General features: G+C 37.9%; 1 protein-coding gene across 1 annotated transcript in view; it reads left to right on the top strand.

Moving 5' to 3' along the window:
• The window catches only part of CLSTN2 (calsyntenin 2), a 338,323-nt gene that overhangs the window by 294,443 nt on the left and 19,471 nt on the right, over nucleotides 1–24,409 (top strand). The window contains exons 9-10 of the mRNA XM_051782235.1: nucleotides 11,943–12,105; nucleotides 22,982–23,148. Of these exons, the coding sequence (XP_051638195.1) occupies nucleotides 11,943–12,105; nucleotides 22,982–23,148 (330 nt within the window). The remainder of the gene's footprint in view (nucleotides 1–11,942; nucleotides 12,106–22,981; nucleotides 23,149–24,409) is intronic.

Genomic DNA, 24,409 nt, shown 5'->3' with positions numbered 1-24,409 from the left:
GCAGCACTTGTAGACATCCTATCCAATGGTGGGTTGACCTCAGCCACCTCTAACCTGGCAGCATTATGTGAATTTTCCCAGCAGTAACGCTGCAAATATGGGAGTGCCACACTTCAGCTGTCTTTTGGCATTTGACTAAGATCTTGTTTGAAAAACTGTGATAAGCTTTATATCAGAGTGGGGAGCTGGAAAATTCATTGTGATTGTTAGGCCTGCATGTGGTGCACTCGGGTGATGCAGGGCTGTCTTTTTTTCCCTTTTGCTGAAATGTGATGGTCAAATGTTATAATGGTTTAATGCTGTCTACAGCTCTGTTAACTCAGAAGTTGAACTTCTGTCATTGTATAATGAATGTAAACGGATGGTAAATGCATTTCTTTTTCAATCATACTGTGTGCTTGTTTTCAAGAGGTGACAGACATCAGGTGGGGGTCTCTGTAGCCTGGCTGAAGACACTAAATTTGGACCTTCATTTTCTTGTCACTGAATGGGCTTTTGAAGATTTTCTGCTGATGAATGCTAAAGAGACTGTCAGTCTCTTTGAAACTCTTCAAAGTAATGGTGTTTTTTTTCATTGACTTTATAAGGGATTTAGCTACCTATTTTGTGAAGAGGAGACACTTAAAATGCACAGCCAACTTTCACACCTAAATTAGAGAAGTTATTGCCTCTTCTTCTAGCCCCAGGTGGCTTGTGGCCTGTATACTTATTTTTAAAATCCATAAGGACAAGAGAGAAGGAGCTATAAAGCATATGGCTCAAAAATAGCATCCCTCAGTCAAAGAGATCAGAGAGCACAGAATTGGTCACAGCTGGTTATGGTTAGTTGAGTATGAAAAGCTGAGCAGAAATTGCCTGCTGTAGGTGTGGGCAGCATAGAGTTTATCTACTGATAAACAAAGCTATATAAATAGTTTACTCACCTTTTTATTTCATGCTACTCTGTTGATGAATGAATGTGCAAGTCAAAAGTAATCATTTGCATTTTCTTAAAGAAAAATGTTTTGGTTTAACGAGGATTCAGGATTTGAAGAGATTCAATGAGCTCATGATCTCTCTACAAATTTGGAGTAGCACTTTTGAGATCTGTGGAAGTTCTGTCATATGAGGAATATCAGGCATAAAAACTTCATTTTACTCTGGGTTCTTTTCTTTTAATTTTCTACCATGCTGTGTTTTATTTTGGTTTGGGAACTTCTGAGTAGAATGCTCATGGAAATGCATGCATTTACTAAAGTGTTATATTTGTTCTAATGAAGATGCTTAAATTTTTAGCCACTGTTAAAGGAATTTAAAAAAAAATGCTAGGAAAGTCCAATGAATGGGAGCTTTTTTGTGTAAAATGAACATTTTCTGATACCTAGTAAATACTTCTTCCTTAAGAGGATGGCTAAACCCCAAAGTTACCTAATATTCCTTTGAGAGAGCCTGGAAAGAGGGATTGCCCAATCCCGATCACCCTGTTCAGAAAGTGTTAACTGGGCTTATTTGCCAGAGGTAGAGAGAGGAAGAGAGAGATTAATGGCCAGGAAAATTGCCTTAGTGGTGAAGAATAGTCAGCATGTTGCTTCCTAATTTCATGATTATTTCTTTATGGGATCATTATAATAATTTCTACAAATTATTTTACTTTATATTACCTATCAAGACTTTGTTATTAGGTAGCTCAAGAAATATCAGTAGTAACTTTATTTAATGGTATAGTTAAGAACTATCAGTTTTCATTGGCTATGTATCACTTCAGTAGTTTAGCCTCAATTTCAGCCCAGTTATTAAATACTTAGTTTCTGAAAACTTTTTATTTTGTATGCTCTTATAGTTTCTCTTTTTTTTTTTTTTTAACAGTTTTTAAATCAATTTGTTCAGCTACAAGCTGTGAAAGTACCCTGAAGTCTTTACAGTTAGAGTAGTAGAATTACAGCTGGTAGAATACTACACATTAGTCTGAGAAAATACATTGATACAAGCTCTTTGGAGTTTATTCATTTTAGTGATTATACCACGTGGACTTTTTGAAAACAGTGTTTCCTTTTTATTTTAAAACTTTATTATAACCTAAAATGAAACAGATTAAAAAACAAGGTTGCAGAATATTTATGTATTTCTAAACTCCCCCCAAAGCCTGTGTGTATGTATGCACATGCATATTTTTATATATCATACATTCATACATATATATGTACCACTAAAAGCTGAAAAGGATGGCACCATTGAATTGTTTTTAATATACCCTTCCCCACCCACCATCTCTCAGTCTTACAGTAAGGTAAAAGTCTTCAGGTTCAGTCCAGAGTTGATAAGTGTCTTTTAAGAGTAAGACAGGAGAAGAATCTATCCAGGCAAATGACCAGATATATTTCATATTTGAATGGTTTCTGATGGAAAAAGACCAGCAGTGTTGCCACGCAGGATCTCATCAGGGGACTGGAAAATAAAAAGCTGAGAGATGTCTTTGATTGTTATTTCATTCCCTGTCCTTTCTTTTTCTGCTATTAATGAGTAGAAGTTTACCATGAGATTTTTTAAAATCCTTTCTGTTTTCACTCACTGAAGGTTCATTTGCAGATGACTCAAATGTCATCTGTGGTTGGAATTAAGTTGGCTTCATTAAGCGATGGAATAATAGAGTGGAGATTGTGATTACAAAAGGGGGCACAGGATGCCAAGATGAAAGGCAGAGATCTCCCTGCCTGGCAGAATGCCAGCAGCATGACAAGAGAACCTGCCTAACAGAGAGGTCAGCACTACAATTAACATCCTCCTCTAGCACATGGGGCAGGTAGTTCAGAAAAAAAACAGATAATACATCTTGGAAAACTCAGAGTCAGAGCTCTTTTAAACTGATGACATACACAAATCACATTAAAACCAACTCACAGTAATGAAAAATTTACCCCAGTTGCCACAGGGGGACTTGTAGTGTCTGTGTTCACCCTCTTTTTGAGATGAAAGACATTTGCTGTGTCTGTCAACCTCCAAATGAAATACACTGCAGAGTTCTGCAAGATTCAGTTTTATCTCAGGAAAATCAAAGATCAAAACATGTCTTACATCTGTAAGTCTGGTGCTAAATACAGACTCACCTCTTTTAGGTCCTTCTTCTCCTTCTGCATTCATTTGAATGTACATGGAGGGGAAAGAGCTGGGGAGAGAGAAAAATAATTACTTTTATTTGTCACTACAAGGTAAATAAGAATTTCTGATTAAATACAACAAGGCATTTCCTGCGGGAACATCAGTAGCTATAAAGAAATATACTTGGTAAACATGTATATAAATGTATTCCAGGAATTAGTTTGGATAAATAGGTATTCTTGGGGTATTTCTCAAGGGAAAAAAATTGTTAAAAGATGATACTTCCCTCACCAAGTTTTCTGATTTAATGGACACCTGCACTACCGTTTGACATATTAAATAAATCATACTGCATACCAAATTGCACAACTCAAGGTATTCTAATCAAATATTTTATCCATATTTTCTTTAAAATACCAAACAAATCTTAGGGCTGTTTCCTAAACAGTATGTGTAAACTTCCTTTTTTAAGTGAAAGTAAATGTTTAAGTTGTATAAACATTAAGCAGAAGAAAAAATATAGACTAGGCAGTGAGTAAACAGTTGAAAATATCAGTTGGGATTAAATTTGTACTTATTTGCATATAGCATTTACTTGAGCAAAGTACATGAGAAAATACGGTGTGTTTTTCTAATGGATAGTTTTCTAAACTATCAAACTCAGTAGTTTGTATTGAAGAAATGCTTCTTTTATAAGGTACATGAACTATTATTTTAAATCAATCATCATTAAGCTGCATTATCTTTTCAATTACTGAGATTGTAAGGGCAAAGAAGTGCTTCCCAATACTTCAGCTCCATTTCCTTTTTTTCAAAATGCACTGTTGTGGAAAATCTTTCTGCTTTGCTTTGCTTTGCTTCCTAAATAAGGTGTCAGTATAGTGACATCTAAAGAGAGTTATGGCCATTGTTGTCAGGGTTTGATATTGTCTATGGGCGTGTAACTGGTACCTCATTTGGGAGCTCGCACATGTGCCATGGTCAGTAGAGCCTCGAGAATGACATTTCTGTGGCTCTCACCCACCTCAGTATAATCCCAACAGGTTTCTCTTCCTTTTATCTGTGCAGCCAGAGGTAGGAAACACAAGCTGAGTTTCTAGATTCCTCCCCAAAGTCTATGAGGAAGCATCAGCTTGCTTCAGAGTTGCATAAGGAGCAGGGCAGTCTCTTTTGCTCCCTTCTCTGGTTAATGTTCTTCTGATTCTTAGTTGAGGTCCCAGAAATAAGGAACTAATTTGCACAATGTTCAATCTGCTTTGTTCTAGGACTGATCATACGTGGTCCTTTACAAATGCAAATGTAGAAGAATGTTTATTTAATTTTCCAGGTTAACTCCCTGTATATGAAGCTACCATCACATCAGCATGTGTACTGGGGACATCCAACCTCCAGTACAGCTCCAATAGCTATGGAAAAGCTTCCTCACAAAGGAGTAGAAATTACTCCACCCTATAATCATTACTGCTAACAATTGAGTACTAGTGCTTATAGTAGTAGTAGATGCTCCAGTCTCATAAGCATAAAATCACTGGTCCACAGCAAAGCAGTCTGGTTGGTTGGGGTTTTTTTACTTCACTGCCACCAGCTGTCAGAATTCAGCAACTTGCTGAGAGAGACTCTGTGATCACATTTGAGCAGGGCTAGGGTTCAAACTGAAAGTTTTATGTGGAGATTAAGTATGCAGCAATATTCTTGTGGACAAAAGACTGAACTGGTAGATTCCGATGATGCTTTTTGATGTATCACCTGGTAACTGGTGGGAGTATATTGATGCCTTCTTTTCCCATATACAGTATATTTTTCTTCCATCCTCCCTTAATTAACTACCTACATACTGTATCTGTTGTCACTTCAGAGACATTGTATATTGATTTTACAGACAAGGGGGAAAAAAGTGTCATGTGAAGGAGCTTCTAAAGGATAAATGTAGAACAGGAAACCCAAAGAGACTATTAAAAAAAAAAAAAGAAAACAAACAACCCAGTACATAATATGGATATTTTCAAGCTTTATTTAAAGTTGTCTGAAGAGGTTGTGCAGATATTGGAGACATATTTGCAATCTGCACAGCTCCACTTAGTGGTCAAGAATATCCAGACCCTTTCCTGCAGATGTTTTAATCCTTTTCAGTTTAGCAATGCTTAGATTGAGTAATGCCCAAACATGTGGCAAATCTCTGTCCTAATGCACAGAGCCTATTACTGGGGTAGAATAAATAATGCTACAAGATATAGCAATTTATATTCCTGGATGGATTTGATTAGTCAGTGTTCGCACTTTGCTTTTGTTTATTTTCAAAAGCTCTTCCCCAAAATGAATATACTGGCAGACTATACTGTAGCACAAAGCCAACTTCAAGTATATATTTGTTGATTCTCCCAAAAGCAAACTTTTACTTTGAAGACTACATATTCCCTGCAGGAATAATTTTTTGTTCATTATATCAGAAAACAGAAATGCACTAGGTAACCCAGCTTTACAGTGAAGCAAGCCCATCCTTAATACTGAATATCTGAATTACATACTTGACGTCTACAAGTCTAGGACATTTTTAGCAATGAATCTTTTTTTCTTGGTGGTGTTGGAATAATTAAAAAAAAAAAAAAGAAATCACAGAAGTTTATAGACAATGAGAAAAAGAACTAAAAAACCTCAACTGTGTAACTTATTTCCCTATATCACTTAATCAGCTTTTGCAGGTAGCTCAGCTACTGAAATTTAAGGCAAAGATTTATCAGAAGAAATCAACAAAAAGCAGCAGTTAGAGCAAAAGCAATGCCCCAAGGTACATTCTTTCCTTTTTTTACACTAACATGCCTTAATTGTAGAAGTCTGTGGGTGACAACTGACATTAGGAAAACAATTAAGGTAATAAATGAGTTTCTAAAAGAACAGATAAAAGCTCGTTCAATGTCTTTAAAGATCCTGTTTTAGAGACAATCCTTAGAAACCCCCGAGTGGGAGAGCAGAGGCCTTTCTGTGCTCACCTGTGGGTTGCCTTCATGCCAAACTCACCAACCTTGTGCACAGTGACTCGACTGCCAAAAATGCTTAATTTTTTTTTGAATTTGCATATGTAAATATACAACTTTTTTTAAAAAAAATTGCAAATATATGTAACTTTTTCACTTTTATTTGAAATCCACTGCTAGTTGTTTCCAAATGAGTGTCTTCTTTAGGCTTCTTTGCTTACAGTGACACTATTCCTTAGTCCCAATTCAAGGTGTAGTGAAACAGTCTTCCAGAACCTTTAGGTCTGTTCCTTTGAGCTATAAAAATATGTCCAAAATTATATAATAAAAATATTTTGTTATACCAAAATTAGTGGAACTAACAGAAGGAGAGCAATGCCAAGTTCTGTAAAGGTTTACAAAGCTCCTTCAGAAGGATTATTTTGGAGATGAAGAGAATAACATGGTATTTTTTTAAACTCAGAATAATATCCCTCTCCCCATCCAAATACCATCTGCTCTGTGCTCTGAACCAGGGTTATGGGTGCCAGGCTTTGAAGCAAATTTTCAAAGCATGTGGCTACTTTCAGAACAAGGCAGGGGGTTGACCTAGGGATTGTGGCTGGGTGGGTACTGTTAATGCCATTAACAATTAGATCAAAGGGAGATTCCCTGCATTTGTTGTCTTGTTTAGTGAAGTGAGATAAAAATGCAGAGCCTGACTTCTCTCTGTGTATTTACAAATGGTGACCTGCCCCAGCTCTATGGAGAAATGCTGGCAAATAAGGACACTGTTCCACTGTTGAAGGTTTTGGTCTAAAGGCTGTACATATTTTGAACAGGTGCGTGCAATGGGGTTGAGGGGGTGTTTGCCAATACTTGAAATGGAAAATGCTTTCAGAAAAGAAAACTTAGCATAACTTGAAGTGTTTCCCACTCTGCTGATACTAGCCAAACCATGATGAAAGTTGGAAAAGAGCACTCCAGTTAGGAGTGAAGGCATTTTAGTATTTTTAAATGAAATTGTTTGTACTTTCGCCTTTTTGCTTGCGGGGGTTTTTTATTTTGTTTTCTCTTTTATTTCTGAAGTAAGTTTACAGTGGAAATATTGTGATTGATGTAAACCAGTAATTTGGGATTTTTTTTTCCATAGAGAATTTAGTATGTGGGATGGTTTATTTCTAAAATGGAATTTTAAAAATCTGTTTTGCAAAACAGTTCAGTTCTTATTCTCATGAGTCTCCTAGTTCACATTAACAGTGAGCCATCAGCAGAAGAGAAGTACTTTAAAGCTGGCAAAGCAAGAGTGGAACAAAGGAAGTGACAACATCTGTGGGGTAGGACATAGCAAGTTTTCAGAGGCCTTGCTTAGCCAGAATTTGTTCTGCCTCCACCCAGGCACAGGCTTTCCAAAAACATGAAGCTAATTTGGAAGAGGATTTTCCTTCATTTTATGCAGTTACAAACACCTCTAATATGTGCCCTTCGTGCAGTCCATCAGAGTAGCCAAAAGGAATGTACAAATTTTATTCCTTACTCTCTAGACTCTTACTTCTTATCAAAGCTGGTATAAAGACACAATATCTTTTAATCTTTATGTGAAACGAGTGCAAAATTCAAAAAAAGTCTTAAACATTTGTCATTCTAATAAGAGGATCTGATTCATAATTGTCCATGTCAACATCAATGACAAATGACATCCAGTTTTTTAAAACATAGTGGAATTTACATGTAGCAATAATGCCCACATAACCTCCTCAAAATATGTCATGAGAGGAGTTGTCTATGTAAGAAAATCATCACTCATCAGACATGGAGACATCTATATGCACCTTTCAGAAACTTTTGAGGGGTTGGTTTTTCTTTTTCAAACTATGGCCAGAGGAATATGGAGTGTGGTAGTGTTGCTGCTGTACCTCCTGGCCTGGTGGTTACAAGAGTCACCTGCAAGATAGCAAGCCTGAATTTTATGAATTTGAATCTTATTCCTGTAGCTAAGAGGCTTTGAATATCTCCTATTTTGAAAAAAAAAAAAAGTCACATCAGAGTGACAGTGTTGCCCTTCTATAATCTTCAGCACAATGATGTTTATGGAATTAGAATTGTAATTTAGCTGGGAAGAGACATCACAGGAGGTCTCTGGGGCACCTGTGAGCTTGGACCAGCTCTTGAAAAGTCTTCAAGGATGGAGGCACAACCTCTCTGGGCAGCCTGCTCTACTGTCTGAATGTCCACAAGGCTTGCTTTACATCCTGAACCTGTTGAATTTCAATTTATATCCAGGTTGAACCTGCTGTGTTTTCAGTGAATGTCCATGGTTCCTTTGTCACAGCACACCTGGAAAAGCCTCTCCAGTAACTCCTCCCTTGGCACTACAAAGGCTGCTGTGACCGATCCCCTGATGCTGCCCCACTCCAGGCTGAACAAGCCCATTTCCTTCAACCTCTCCTCACATGGCAAGAGCTGACTATTTTTTTGGTTCTCTGAATTCACTCCAGTTTATATGAGTATTTCTTGTATAAAGGGGCCTAAACTAGGCCCAGTTGTCTTATAAATGATGCCTAAGGATAGAGATGAGAGGTTCAGAGTGTGTTAAGAGGCTACAAAAGGCATAAAGAAGTGAATAGAATTACATGCTCTGTTCTTTGGAATTAGATTAAGATGCTTTCTTCAAAAACAAGTGGTTCAGACCACTCAGGCAGAAAGGAGTTTGTGTCTCGTACCTGCAGTAAGTAGTGCTATTTACAGTAAGCAGAGAGCTTCCTTTGCTCTGCTTTTCTCCTTGCTGCTTCTGTTGTGGATGTTTATTCTGAGAACACTTCCTCAGCAGTCACACGAAGCAGTAGATGGAAGCAATGCCTGCTTTCCCAGCTCTAGAGGGATGGACTCTGCACACTGGGCAGCGCTGGCAGGTCGTCCAGAGCTGTTGGCGTGGGCAGACTTAGGGGCTGCTGAAATTACTTCAGGGGCTTTCAGGAAGCTCATCAGAAGGTGATGGGTGTGCATGGGTGATGAGTCTCACTGAGATGCTGGAGCACTTCTGGAAGCACTGGTTGTCTTTGTGTATATAGCCAAAGAGGTGAATGATCTGTACTGCCCAAGCTGACCTGAGTGAGACTAAAGAACTGTGCAGTAAATGTTCCCTTATGTGCATGGTAAGCCCTTCTGTACAAAGCCAAAAAATGGGACATTTTGCAGACCAACAAAGCACCATGTGCTTCTCAGACCAAACTACTTAGGTTTCAGTCTGTTCCCAAGCTTTTCAGTATAAAACAGAAAAATCCCTGACTTTTTTAATTAGAAGATGCTAAAAGTTTGGAACACCTACTTTGTAAGATTTATAGGCAGTGTGTTTTTATCTGTTTCATAAAAGCATATTCCAATGCAATGGCTTGTAATCAGCACTAAGACTTCAGTCTTAATTCACTGTGGTTTGATTAATACATTTGAGAGGCAGACACTGGCGTGGTAGAGTGATTAGAGCCAGCGAGCAGTATCTGGAAACCAAGCTTACTAATCTGTAATTTTATCTCATTAAGATAGCTTTATAAATTAGATTTTTTTAATAAAGTTCTTACTTGAGAACATTAAAATTTCTTTATTTGCTGTGTAGTATATTTTATAATTTTCTTTTTGTGGCTTCACTGCTTCATATTACGTTCTTTGCCACTGTGGAATGCATGCAGGGTAAAAATTGGCTTCCTATGTTTAGAAGGTGAAGAAAGTGTCTGAAATGACAGCAGAACAAATTACACACCACAATTATTTATTTCATTATTTTGTTACTTGTGAAATGACCAGCCATGAAATACTACCTGCTGCTGAATGACTGGGATGTATTCCAGAGTTTTGAAGGAAATTTTTACTTCCTTGTAGAATATTTGATTTTACACTGGGGCCCAGTACATATACTGAGAGATCATTTGCTGGAATGTATCAGAAAAAATAAAGTTAGTAAATACTTTTCTAGTGTGGACATCCACAGTTGCACAACTCCATTTTTCTTGGAAGCACTTGAGCACAGTTGCTGGAGGCTTGAATTGTGTGGACTTTATGTAATCTTATGTTTCCAGGCAGCATTGTCTTTGAAAAATGTAACTGCCTAATGATCAGTCAACGGAGTAATTACATAGTACACATTATCACGTTCTTTGTGTATGTAATGTCCAAAAATGTTTGGGTTTGCTATATTAACATGCTCTTGCTTTCATTAAATATGAGGAGGATTGCTCACTCGCTGGGGGGCACTTGGGGCATCCCAAGTGATGCAGTTTAGGGTTGCAAAACAGAAATAGCGTGAAACAGTTCTCAGAAAAGTGTCAAATATTAATACCTGTAGTTTTTTCCATACAAGGTCTCTCAAAATCAGGTGTATAAGTTGTTTTGTTTTATATAAAATGTCTGACACATGAGGCTGTGATGCATCACATGCTAATGGTCAGGTCAGGAGACTTGGCAAGCTGTTTTTCCTTGAAAAGGAGGGCTGCAGAATACTATACATGATTGCTGTTTGTTCAATAAGGTTTTCAGTCTTCCAATTTATTTACTTTCAATTTTGGTTTCAGTTCATTTAACCTTCAGAAAACATTTGTGCTGTCTGCTGCTTACAAAAGGAAGGCTGTAGCAGCCCCTTGCTGCATTTATCTCTTGCTGTGGAGCTATGATGTCTGCAGTAATAAATGTATCCATTTGAAATAGAAGTGATTAAGTGCTTGTTGAAATGTCTTCTGGAACAAAACATTAGCTTTTGCTTTCAAAGGGCAGATATTGCAGCAGATAGCACTTAACCTGGCCAAGGACAAAGTGTTATGTTTAAACATCACTTTTCTGTTTGCTTCTGTGAAACAGCAAGGATATCTGCATTCAAGCACTTTCATTTCTTAATACATCAAAACAAGTATCTCTCCAGAATTGAAAATAGCATTGTTGTAACTATTGCTTTGGTTTAAAAACTGCTCACTTATCCTACCAATTTGATGTGATTTATTCCTTTGAATTTTTCAATCTGCAAGATATAACAAAGGAAAAAATAATTGGGCAGACATTGATGTTTACACACTAGGCTCCTCTTTAGAGGCTTGGGTTCATCTAGGTGTATATTTCTGAACTAAAAACTGAATTTGGCCATCTTGCAGTAATCCCTGGTTGTCCAACTCAGAAATTCATACGAGATTTGACACTAATACTGTCCTGTTGAAAGCGTGTTGTAAATATGACCACTGCTTTTCAAAGCTGATGTGTATCAGTGAAACCATATATATCCTTATTTTCCCAAGTATCTGTCAAGAAGCTTGAGACCAAAAGATGAAGCGGGGAGAAGATGTGAGTGTCCTGCCCAGATCAGTTGGACACAGGGACTGCTGGGCTGTCTGTGTCTGAGGTCCTCATAGCACTGCAGCAGTCCTGGTGTGCTGCACAGGACTTTCTAAGTACTAATGTGATAAGTTGATAATGGCAATCATTGATAAGAACTCACCAATCTAGTGACTAAATGCTATATATTTTCATACTTAATTTGGAGCTCATAGAGATCTTCAGTAATTATGCTGATACGTCCTAAGTAAGTGTCTCTTACACAAAATTTTATATTCTTAAAAGTGGATATAGACATTAAGAATCTGATATTGGAAATACTGAGCAAATACTGAATTGTCTGATTTTTCTAATTTATCCATGTCTTGTTTTCAAAGAGTGTATTTTAAGAGGCCTCTGTATATTCTTCAAGTATACCACGAGTATTTTTTTGTTTGTTTGTCTATTTTAGGTTTCATTAATGTTAGAGATGTATAAATTACAATAGTGTTATTTCTTTTCCATGAGTGAAATTTTGAAACAACACAATTAAAAAACATATGGGATATAACAATTAGTCACCTTCAGTGCTAAATAACATTTTTCTTGCATTCTGTCTTTCAGATATGTGATAAAGAGTGGCATTACTACATTGTCAATGTGGAGTTTCCCGTTGTTACACTGTACATGGATGGAACCACATATGAACCTTACCTGGTGACCAATGACTGGCCCATCCACCCCTCCCACATTGCCATGCAGCTCACGGTCGGGGCTTGTTGGCAAGGTAATGTGACAGCAAATAACAGGCAATTAGGAATTAGTAATTCAGAACAAAAAATAATCTTATTTTTCTTGCTGATTGCATAGTAAATAAATTGCTAAAAGGTTGATTATATAAAACGTGAAGTATCTATCAAACTTTTCAGAAACCAGAACTTTGGTTTGGCCAGTAGTTTACTGGGATGAATAGCTGACAGATATAAATTTGACTTGCATGAATTTTCTTTTAGTTGGACCTGTTTGATTTTTTTTCTCTAGGTAGTATTTGTGCAGTACTTTAAAATCAAAGTTCCAGAGTTACCAAATGCAAATGTCATTTGTAAATTCAGTTCCTTCCAGACATGAGCAAATGCCATAGAGGCTGTGAATAATGATTGAGTGTTGCCTTCTGAAAAATCAGCATTTCTCAGGAAGTGTACTAAAAAAATTTTACTTTAATCCCTTGCTTCATATTTATAGCAGGTTCTTCTGCATAGGTCTACCTAAATATTTTTGTGCATTATTTGTATCTTCTTTCACGCACGCATTGGGTTTTTATCACTCTCTAATAGCAGTCCTTAGTGTTTTGGGTGATTTTTTTCCCAGAAGTCTCAGTATTAGTGGGAATCCACTCCTTTGCCACAGTGCTGCACTGAATACAACAATGATAATCTTGTTCCCTTTGCACTTCTGTCTCTTATCACAAATTGTCAAGAGAAGAAATTAAGGCAAAACTTCTCATCTAGGCTTACAATATGTTTAGAGCACAGGCTATATTTAGTATGTAAGCTGTTAAATGAATAGAAAGTTGCAATTGTTTTCAAACATTTTTATCTTTGCCTTGAATAATTTGATGGCTTAGTGAATAACCATTCAGGATAAGGTTCTTCTCCCTCTTTGGCGAAACACATTATTTAAACTGCTGAAAATGCACCTATTGCTGCTGTTAATATTTACTGCAAGATTGTGTTATTGCTCTTTTAATAGTGAGAGAATTGGAACTCATGAAAAGTAGAAACAGATTTTCCACCTCATGAAAATGTCAAGATTTAGCTAAGATAGTGTGCTAAAGATTCTGATAAACTCATGTGTCAGGCGAAAAGATGAACTTTTAATGCTCATGTGAAACAAGATTTCAAGATACTGCTTTTGACAAAGCTTGTCTTTTGATAAGTTTGTTCTGATCACTTCAAACGATTTTAGATGAGTGGTGTGGAAAGTCACTTGGTTAATAAGATTCAGCCCTTTATTTTAGTCTGTGAAAGAGTAATTATTCAATATACAAAACTAATCTATTCCATTCAAAATTATAATTTTCAAAATCCGTGTATTTCAGGAGAAAGAGGCTGTCAAATAAGTAATTTGATTGTAAATACTTTCTGTGAAACTGTTAACTAGGTCTACTTAGGATAATACGTTTTATCCAGTAAAAATAGTCTAAACAATTACAATTTCAAACATTATAAAAGTGCTTAACAACAATCTATGATTTATTTTAGTGAAACATGCAGTGATTTTGGTGTCATAAGCCATTCAGGGGGCTCCTTGTTAAGAGGATATGAGAAGTTTCTAGCTCTGGTTTGCCAAGATTGCCTCCTTCCCTTTTCATCAAAGCACTGGCACAACTAAATAAAGCAGAATAAGGAATGTTCCTTTTATTTTTTAACACACCAGTTCTGATTTGCTCACAGCAAAATGTAAGTCATTGTGACTGTGGGGCAGCTTAAGAACTGGCAGGGAGCAGGAAGAGTGTATTTAGAGAACAATGAAAAATCAAGGGGAAAAAGAATTATCATTTACTCTGTTAGCACTGATAGGAAAATCTGCTACTGCTATGAGGGGTTTACCCTTTCAAATATGAAAATTTTTAGTTCTGGTCTGGAAACTGGAAATTATTTCTTTAGGAGACTGAGTATCCTCTGAGTAACTCTCGTAACTCTTTGAGCCCTGGTCTTTTCATCACTTACACTGGTACTCATCCTGAGGTTACATAGTGAGTATCCTACTTGCACCACCTCCTTGTCTTTCTCACAGTTATATCATGCAGGAATCTTAGACATGGAAAGAGAATGCTTTTCTTTGAGACTATTATTTCCTATTATTAATATTTCAATGCCTGAGTAACTGTTTTCTGACTTTTATAGCCTTGTTTATAGCATCCATTACGAAAAGTTAGGTTAGTTTTTATCTCTACCTTCAGCTGTTCAAGTGAAATATAAAAGCAGTTTAAGTTTGGTGCTGTTCTCCTGACCATAACATGAAAACAAACCAAATGTGCAATCTCTCAGGCTTATGTGATATATTTGAACTTTAGCTTATGATCTGCTCACTATACCTTGGTTTGGGGGTTTTTTGTGTCAGCATTCAAGGTGGAATATGCAAATCTCTCCTACATCTTTACCCTTGTCTCGGCAGTGTAAAAAGTGTGCCTGATATGTTTGTTCCTGATTTTATGCAAAATTTCTTTAAATAATGTGAGTTGAGTGCTGAAACTCTCCTAAAAGGAGGAAAAATTAGCCTTTTCCTGAAGAGTAGAGTCTTGGAGACAAGCAGAGTGTGAAGATGGCTGAACAAGCAGAAAGCCAGGCTTTGAAGGTGATAGAAGAGAACATTGCTAGGGTCTGTCAGGCACTGGGTAAAGTTTACTGCAGCCCAGGAAGCCACCTAATTACCTGAAACCAAGCCTGGGGAATAGTTCCCAAATCTAATGACACATTGGGCATGAGGACTGTTGTACAGTTTGTTCTAGCATCATCAATATCCATTTTATCTAATTAAAATTAGGTGTTCTGGATGTTACTGTGGTATAATCTTCCTTTTTAACTTAAAAACCTTGGTTCTTTCTTCAGGTACCTCATTTAAGGGAAGATCTAAGCAGAGCTACCTCATTGATTTAGGGTCCTTCACAATGGTTAGCATAGAGTGAATTGGTTTTTTTTGTTTTGGGTAGGTCACGTTTAATACTGCTACAAATTAATGGGGGTAGTTTATTTGAGGGTGGGAGTTAAAGCATTATCTTTAGGCTAAACTTTATGTTGGTTCAGTTACACGTGACCCAGGAGCAGTGAGAGCTAGAAACAGAAACTTCTGGACCTGTTGCAGCCCATCTCCAACAGAGTGCCAGCCTTCATACTTAGCAAATCCTGACTTTTAGCTGTGATTTCAGTGACACAAGGCCTGGAAAAGGTTAATACTGACCACAGAGCTAAGCAAACTGGACTCTTACTGAGCTAACTGAGGGCAAAAATGAACAGTTTGAAGTGTTAGTGCAGCTGTTCCTGAAATTAGACCTTTCTGTACCCTGGTAAAGTTTGACAGCTTTCTCTGCAGGTACTCAGGGTTAAGTATATAACTTAAATTTAGCATCTTTAAAATTTTGGTCACATCAGTGGTCTCACAGATGATTGTCAAGGGCATGATTTTGATGTAGGTCAAGTTATTTAAAGCCAAAGTGCTGTTCTGTCTCTAACAGTGAAAGAAACTTTTTTTGCAAAATCACTCTTTCTCTTGGTATCTAAATGACAAAATTGACTTGATGCATGTGTGCTTCCCAGAACAAAAGAGCCACCAAAGAGAACACGTGGGAAGTGTGACCTGGCACTGTCTCTGAGCCCCTACCTCCCTGAATGGATGCTGGAAGCAGACATGGTCCATTGGGATAGGAGAGGACTGTCCCAGGCTCAGCTTTGGTTCTCATTACTACTCTCTTCTTCTTTAGCAATAAGGATATTTTAGCTTTGCCTTTCTAGCTCAAGATGGTCAAGCCCTTTTCAAACAGTAAGGAGGTAACACAGCTCTGCAGCAGGAAATAGTTACCCTTTCTCTGTGAGGATAAAGTGCAGCATCAAGGGGGTAGATGACACTTCCTTGGCTCACTTAAAAAAATCTGCATCACAGCAAAAATAGAATCAGACTTCCTGATCTACTACAAAATTGCTCTTATTCTCTGTTTTAGCTTTTGCAATCCTTTTTCCTTCTCCTAAGGAATACAAGCAAATCATTAGCTTATCCTGGAGCGTGCTCTACAAGAGCTTACCCTAGTAAGTTCTCCTCCGAGTTCATTGTTTTTGATTCGGTTTATCTGAGGACACAGCAAATGGACCCTTTTACGGAGTGAGAAATTTCTTCCATTAAACCAAGGTTTATAGATTCCCACTCTGATCCCTTTATTGCTATACATTCAGTGGCAAAAGCAGACAAGAGAAGAGAACAAGTTACGTGATTTGGTAGTCTAATAATTTTTTGTAGCACAGGCTGAAAACAGGCTTCCTCACGGCTTCTCTGGAAAGATAAGGTCTTGAGTTCATACAACACATTTGGGGAGGGAAGGAGTTTATGTATCATTCCTAAAGCACTGTCAGGAAAGTAGTGGCTCAAGTTAATGAGTTGTCACAAGGTTATGCTGTAGCTTACCATGGCTGTAAGTCACTGTTTCTAATAATGCCACTCATTTGAGAGTGCTGGAGCCTCACAGTGTAATTATGCTGGACTCTGTGCAGGGAAGGGCTTTAGGAGAAGCCTGTCAATGGGCAAACTCTGTTATCATGGTTACAACAGAAGGCTATTGTAGTTCCTGTTTTCTAAGTAATTTCTGGTTTCTATTCTATTTTTCTTTTGTATTCTCCTGTCACTTTCCTCTTTCTTTAACCTAAACAGGAAACCAGGCTTCATACAATGTCCTTCTGTGAAGTAACCTTATTAACCTTGTATGCCAGCCCTCTGCTGGCATAGAAATCACAAAGTACAGTCAGAGAACTGACTGACTATTCAAGGCAAGAAGAACCATAAAAGTTGGAGAGGGATCAGATCAAGGAGAGACAAATAAACTGGGCAGTGTAGCAGCAGCATGTATCACTCAACCTTGGACTTTCCCCAGAAATTAAGATAATCAACAGATAAAGATAAGCTCTACTGTACATCTGACATCATTGGATCCTGCCTTGGAGGCTGACATAGATTGCACAAACCTGAGACCTCTCAGGAGTGATACAAGCAAAGAAATTAATGCAAGAGCACCTAGGTGGATTTTGAGATAATGTGATGCTGAACATCTCTGTACTGAGGCTTCCCTAAGTACAGCAGTGTTCTTGCTGTATTGTCTTCCTCTAAACAAAGATGGAGCAGATTTCTGTGCACTTCACAGATCTTTGCTGAATTTTAGCTGCAGTAGAAATACAAACAGATGTGAATGGTTTTGTTTAGGAGTGTGTTTTCTTGGAGAGCTGAATTTGCATTCAAATCTGTCACCAATTCAGCCCAGATATATGCCCCTTATCTAATAGAATTTCTGCAGGGAACACTATACACCAGCATGAGAATGTTTTTTGGAGAATAGGAATATAGCTTTTTGGGCAACATTAATGTTGCTTGGACTGCAATCTACTCTGAGATATATGATTGTAACATTTTTCTGTGATTGCCAGAATTTCCAACAGTTCCCCTGGAAATAACAAAAATGTATTGGCTTAATTTCGAGAGATTATGGAGTTTTTTTCTTATCCTGAGAAAAATTGTCTTCAATACTGTAAGTTATACCTGCTTTTGATTTAAGGACCTATTGCACAGGGATAGGTCAGCATATGCATACTTTAGAGCAGGTAGCCCTTCGTGTTCTCTGTACTTGTCGTATTTCAGATAATGCTTTAAAGCCTAAAGCAGCCTGTGTGAGGTTGTCAGGTTATGATATCTTCCCAGAGCAGGGGCAGACTTAAATAGTGCCATGTTTGATGAGCAATTTCTGAGTAATTTTTATCTAAGCAATATTTAAAAAAAAAAAACCACTAAAACTTTTTTGTGCTGAGAAGCTCTGGGAGTATAAAAACCCAAGCCACTAATTGGGACTTCTGAAATCTGTGTTAGGTTTCATCCTGTTTAACAGCCAATCTGCTTGTCTGGGAATTAAACCCAGCTCCCTAAACTGCCATAACAAAAAGATGGCATAAATTTGGAGACTGGGAACTGAGGACTTCAGAGCCAGAATGTCTTGCAGCTGCTCCCAGATTCATTTCAATCTTTATGTTGGGACCCTGAATAATCGATTGTTCTTTAATTATCTGGCTCAGTATAGTAACCAGTGTCTATAATATCTTAAGAATCACATCTCAGTTGGAAGTTCTCTTGATTCATCATTTCCCATTGGACTTAGACTGCCCTGATAATTACTTGCTCATTATTAGGGTAGGGCAAAAGGCCTACAAAATCTGTGAGCTCAATAAAGTCACTTGTTTTGACATGCCTGATTGTTCTTTAGAGACTGGTGAGTAAATCCAAAGACCACTTTACATCTCTGGAGTCAAACCAACAACTCTAAAATTCGGTAGTAATCAAATTCTGTCACACCTCATATCAACTCAATGCAAAATGAAAAACAAAAGTGTCATGGAAGCAGGCTCTGCTTCATTACTGAAGCACCTTAACCCCATGAAGTCTGAACCCTGAGATTCTTCCATTTCCCCTGGACTCTCCAATGTTATATCTAAGATAATCTCTTCCTGTCTGGGATTAGGTGTTTGCCAGGCAGCAGTTCTTAACCCTCCTAAATTGTTATCCATCTGGGAGACTCTACCTGTTTGTAACAAGGTGACACGTATACTAGAAGCATTTATTTTCCTCCATGTGTGTAAGGGAGTCATCCCAACTGAGCTCTCCCCAGGTAACATGGTCATACTTATCTAGGATTAAATAGGTTGCTTCTATGTTTGATCTGCTGTGTTTGAAATTTTATCGTGGGACACTACCCATCAGCACACCCACATAATTCTAGTTACCTAAATAATTCCAGCAGCAAAAGAGATTAGAACCAGCATAGAAGAATTTCAGTCCTGAAAATAGTTATTATTTTAGCAAGTGAAAACTGTGATGCATACTACTTTGACAATGCCTAAGCGGTGAACAGCATTATAGTGAATAATTATGTATGTTGATGGCTCCTCTGGATGCCTCCCACAGTCTGTTGACACCATCTTCCCTTTATGAGGGTTGATTTAATACCAAAAAGCCAACATCCATCCTCCTGTGTGTGCCAGACTTTGGGAGCGGAGGTGTGTGCTGGGTCAGGTGGGAAAAGCAATGCACAGTTTTATCATCAAGGTCTGCATAACACCATGGCCTGTACTGCCTCACAACTGTGGTGATGACCACAACATTTACATTTAAGGAATGGAAAAAACCCAGTAGCTTCAAAAATTTGTCATGCAAGGAACTGTTATGAGAATCAGTGATGTTGTTCTATAGTCTAGTTTCAGTCTGTTTTGTGTTACAGACATTAACTTAATTCCCTGACAGTAGAGAAGGTTCTGTTTTCCTCTCTTGGCCATATCATTCATCAAAGTCTTAACCACTTAACTGTCCCCCAAGAATTAGCACTCACAGCATATTAATCCATTGTAATCAATAAACACAGAGCTGAGTGAAACACAACACGTAACATAGTTGAGGAGTATGTTTTCTTATTCTCTCAGATCTTGGTAGCATCTCTGTGGAGGTGAGCTGTATCTGAGCAGTATCTCACAAGGAAGTGTAAAGACCCTGACAACAAAAAAGTCCTATGAAACTTGCTGAGGCAGTGTAGGTTAACTGCATGGCCTGACCTCTGGATAGAAACTGGAGATGCTATGTTACAAGTCACTGTGTCTTTCCCTGACAAAGAGAAGTAGAATAAATTTTAGGACACTTGGATTACCTCAAGGCCATTATCACCGGAGCTCCACTTCATTCTCTCAGTTGTTGCTCCAGAGACTTGTGTAATCTATTTAGTTTTTCATTATCCCAAAAATGTTGTTGCTTAGACTGTATGGTGTCAGAACCAAGAGTTAAGTTCAAAGTGTCTTAAAGCAGTAAAAGCCGGTGGGAGTAAAAGCTGTTGGGAGTGCCTTATAAGGTCTTTTCTTCGGTTGATTCTTAGCATGTGGTAACTTCAGTGCTGAGTCAAATCCAGACAGTGGAACTGAGCATCCTCCTGCCCAGTGGAGCCAGTGGCTCTGAGCTGCCTGTCAGCTGTGTGGGGAGCTGCACAGGCATGAAATGAATCATGCTCAGGTTCAAAGGATTTCTATTTTAAAAAATCAGTATTTAGAAGAATTTGGATAATATTCTGTAAAAATATTACTATGAGCATTAGGTACAGTTATGCACTGTGTTTAAACATGCACTAGAATTGCTATGTTCATGCTGGATTAAATACATTCATACTCATCTAATCTTGGGAGCTAAGAATTTCAGAATGACTAAGATTTGGAGACTGGCCATCCTAGCCTAAATTTCTACCCACTGACAAGCTGAGGTCAGATAATCGAAGACTATCGGATTGCAGAAGCAGAAAGAAAGACAGATTTCAAACATACTAATATAGTAAAACCAAGTATGAATAAAACATTTTATCAAAACTAGAAAGCAGGATTGTAGGAAACTGGCTTTAGGCCATTCCTTCAATTTTAGAGTGAGTTTTGGTTTTAGCTTCCCAATTTTATTGCATTGGATTTTGTCCATTCGCAATCTAATAATTACTGGTGATTGGAACATCCCTCACTTAGCTGAAAGATTCTGAAATGCTGAGATAGAAGAATATCAAAATATCAACATACTGCAATTACAAGCAGCTGTGAGAAGAGTCAGATATAATGAGCACTGTTCACCTTCGAGGTTTAAATTGGCAGGTATGTAATTTTGTCTTTAACACTGGTAAAAGGTGGAAGGCTTATTTAGCAGTCTGTTTTTTCTAATCAAGTGTGAGATAGTATTCTGTCTTTAAGGGCCCTTGTTTTTTTCCTGTGGAAAAAGCTGGTGTTCACACTGCTCAGGATGAGCAGGCATGTCCTGTGTTTTACACATAATGATGAGAAGAACACTAGATTATGGTTAGTACTTCTGATAATAGCAAAAGTACCAGGAAAAGCAACAAGAATATTCATAGTCTACAGTGTTAGGCAGAAGATGTAAAAAAAAGTCCTTTCACACAATACAAGACTGGCTACTCCCAGCTATTTTTCACTCACATTTTCTTGAAATACTTGCTTTAAAAAAAAAAATAGCAGTTGATAGCCTGAGACTGCTTATTTTGCATCTCCTCAGAACTATTAAGACCTACTGGCAGACTTACTGTAGGTCTCTAAATTTCAAAGCTCCAGGATCAGTGTTGGTGTTTCAGCCTTGGAACTTGCTGTTTTCACAATTCTGTTAGTGATATGAGAATGTGAAGCTTCAAAACACAAATTCCTTTTTCTTCTGAACATTCTGGGTTTTTTTCTCCTTGTCTTCTTTTTAGGGAGAGGTTTGGTTTTTGTTTTTGTTTTTTTTTTAATTTGGCTTACCTTTTTCTGTCCAGATACATTGCTGCTGTATTAGTGGCAGCATGTTCTTTTAAAGACAGTGTAAACAGATTAATATAACAACATTTATGCTGAAAGGCCAACGTCCCCATAATGCACTACCTATGTACCAAATAATTGTCTTGGTAAGTATCAGAAAGGCTGAACTTTAGCTGCTGCATACAATAAAGTTCAGCAAAACTCTGCCCAGAGAAAATTTTCTGTGTAATGGACAGATGAATGAGAGAGTGCAGAAGAATAATCTCCTGGGGACTTTCCTTTGGGGTAAAAAAAAGAAAGGCGGTTTATGCTGCAATGTTAAGAAAAAAGAACAAAACCCATCTACTTCTGTGAAGAAAAAGCCTGTAGGACACCTCTTTCCTCTCAGTACACCAGTGTATACTTTCTTCTCTCTATAAAATAACTCAAGCCTTCTTCATAATGCTTATCCTGCAGAGACCAGAAGTGATGTTCAGGCAGGAACACCAGCCTAAAGAAAATTTGCCACTTCATCCCTATCCTAACCCCATTCCACACACGAATTTCCAAGTTAAAGTTCAAGTTTGAGGTAGCTTGCCTGGCAAAAACAGGTTGTTTGACTCTAAAGCTACAAACAGGGTAGAGATGAGTTCTCTACAATTACAACAGCTTATCAACAGCTTAGCAACTGCTAATCCAATTAGTCTGCATGTCTCACTGCTTGGTGGCTCCCTCAGTCCTCCTAGGCTCAAGGTAGGCAGTAATTCACATGCACTGTGAGATCTAACACCTGCAGGAAAGACAAGCTCTAAAAACTCTCCTGAAGGAGGATGAGTAAATCACTAAATGTCCCAAGAGTAATTTAGATGCTACGATCACTGGTGCAGGCAGTCTGTAATCACCTTTTATTGACAGCTCCTAAAGATCAGTGTTCCTTTGAAGCTGCCTGGAGTGAAGGCTGGAGGGTCTAACACAAGGTACAGTGACAAGACCAAAATCTGGCACCAAATGAACCATTCTGGGCCAGGGGCAGCACTGTCAGCCTTTGAGTGCAGTGCTGTGCATTGGCCCACAGTCACTGCTGGAATTTACACCATATCCTGAGAGACAGCTTGTTACAAGGACTGTAGCAGTTTGCTTACACAGAGCCATGACTGAGAACTTCAGATACCTTTGCCTTTCTTCTCCAAAAAACATAGTAAGTAATCCTGTAATGGAACACTTGCAAATACACTTTCTGTATAAATAAACACTGGACCTTAAGCATTTCTTAAACTGGTGTTTGATTACTTAAATAAATTAATCGATTTATTTTTAAAAATTATATGCTTCCTTGTGCACATTTGGGAAGCTATGGTTTATCTGAGAGTTCGTTACCACAGCTTTATAAACACCTGAACACAATCCTGGAAAAACAAGAATCTTGAAGACAGGCTGCTACCAGGTACCACCCAACAACCCACAAAGGCATTCCACTTACCACAGTAAATGAGATCTCAAAGACACTTGGCAAAAATGAATATAAATTCTCTAAATGTGTTAAAACATAAAGCGAATTGTTAGGTGTGTGGTTTGTGTATTGGTATCAATAATCATTTTGTATTTGCTTTCTTGCAGGAGGTGAAGTCACCAAGCCCAGATTTGCTCAGTATTTCCATGGCAGCCTGGCCAGTCTTACTATCAGGCCAGGGAAAATTGAGAGTCAGAAAGTGATTTCCTGTTTGCAGGCCTGCAAGGAAGGTCTGGATATTAATTCTCTCGAGAGTCTTGGCCAAGGAATAAAGGTGAGGGATGAACTGACATCATCTTTGATAAAAATTTAGGTCTGATTTATGAAGTGGAGAGCCCAAGGTAGAGTACACACAGTACAAATGTACTCCCAGAAGCAATGTAATTTCCCATAAAATCATGCAAAGAAAAAGCAGAACAGTAGAAGAGCTGTGACACTGCAAAGAAAAATGTTTCCATTATTGCTAAGCTAGATGCTCAGAAAGTGAGGCACTGCTGATATTTCAGAGTCCCTGTGAATTACTAGGCTGTGTTCTCATGCTTATTTTGGTAGTTCTACAGAAATAGACAAAATTTATTGAATTTTGATCTCAAGTAGTTTTAAAACAGAGGAAAACATAAGTCCTAATGCAATAGCATTGAAAAATTCAGTGTGTTCAAAGAGGAAAATATTATGGTATGTGAAAATTGGACAATAGAAAACCCTGAAGTCAAGAAATTAAATTTACAGATTTGCATATAAATCATTATCCACCTTCACTATGCATATGAATATCTTTACTGGTAATGTGGCACGTTTTCTGAGGTTGGAGAACAACAAATGGAGGGAAATCATGTTTCAATTGACATAGTGGCCAGATTACATTCATTCAGACAAACTCTGTTCTCTGGATACATATGTAGGATCTTGGCTGTAACTTCTGTAATGCTCAGTAAATGCAACAGTAAATGAGCTGCATTTTACTGGTGCCATTATTAGGTGACCAGTGTTCTTGTGCTTTTTGTGGTAATACACTGTAAAGCTATTTCCTAGCACACAGATACCACCTTCCAAAGGAGCTGAGCTTCAAATTCCAAACTGGGAAGTTACTTTGGCTGCAGGCTCTGCATCCTGTGAAAGTGCACAGTGTGGTTTCAGCATGGTGTTTCTCAGCTGGGAGGAAGATGGTGCTGTAACACTTAATGCAGAGGATGCAGTGGGAGTGCCATGTACTACATTTTATTAGCTAAACCTCTCATTGTAGGAGATAGCAGGCTGACCTGAAATACACTCCAGTCTCTGTCTGGGTGATGGGTTGCAGTGTGTAGTATAGCTGATATGTTTTCTGAAAAGAAGGGTAAAAATGCAAATTGGAAGTGCAAAGAGAAGGAGGAGTTTTGCTAGCTCTAACTTTTATATATGAGCAAAACACCCCAAAGAATTGCTGTTTTATCATCCTACCAAGGACATCATTAAGAATTTCACATTGCCACTTCTCGCAGCAACACGACACAGGGATAGGTAAAACCTGTTTTTAAAAGGCAGTGCATACAAGG

The sequence above is a fragment of the Manacus candei genome, unplaced genomic scaffold, assembly GCF_025592945.1.
Source record: "Manacus candei isolate 608988 ecotype Guabito, Panama unplaced genomic scaffold, ASM2559294v1 h1tg000015l, whole genome shotgun sequence".
Lineage (NCBI taxonomy): Eukaryota > Metazoa > Chordata > Aves > Passeriformes > Pipridae > Manacus > Manacus candei.
The sequence above is the reverse complement of the archived record's forward strand: the minus strand, read 5'-3'. Positions and strand labels throughout refer to the sequence as shown.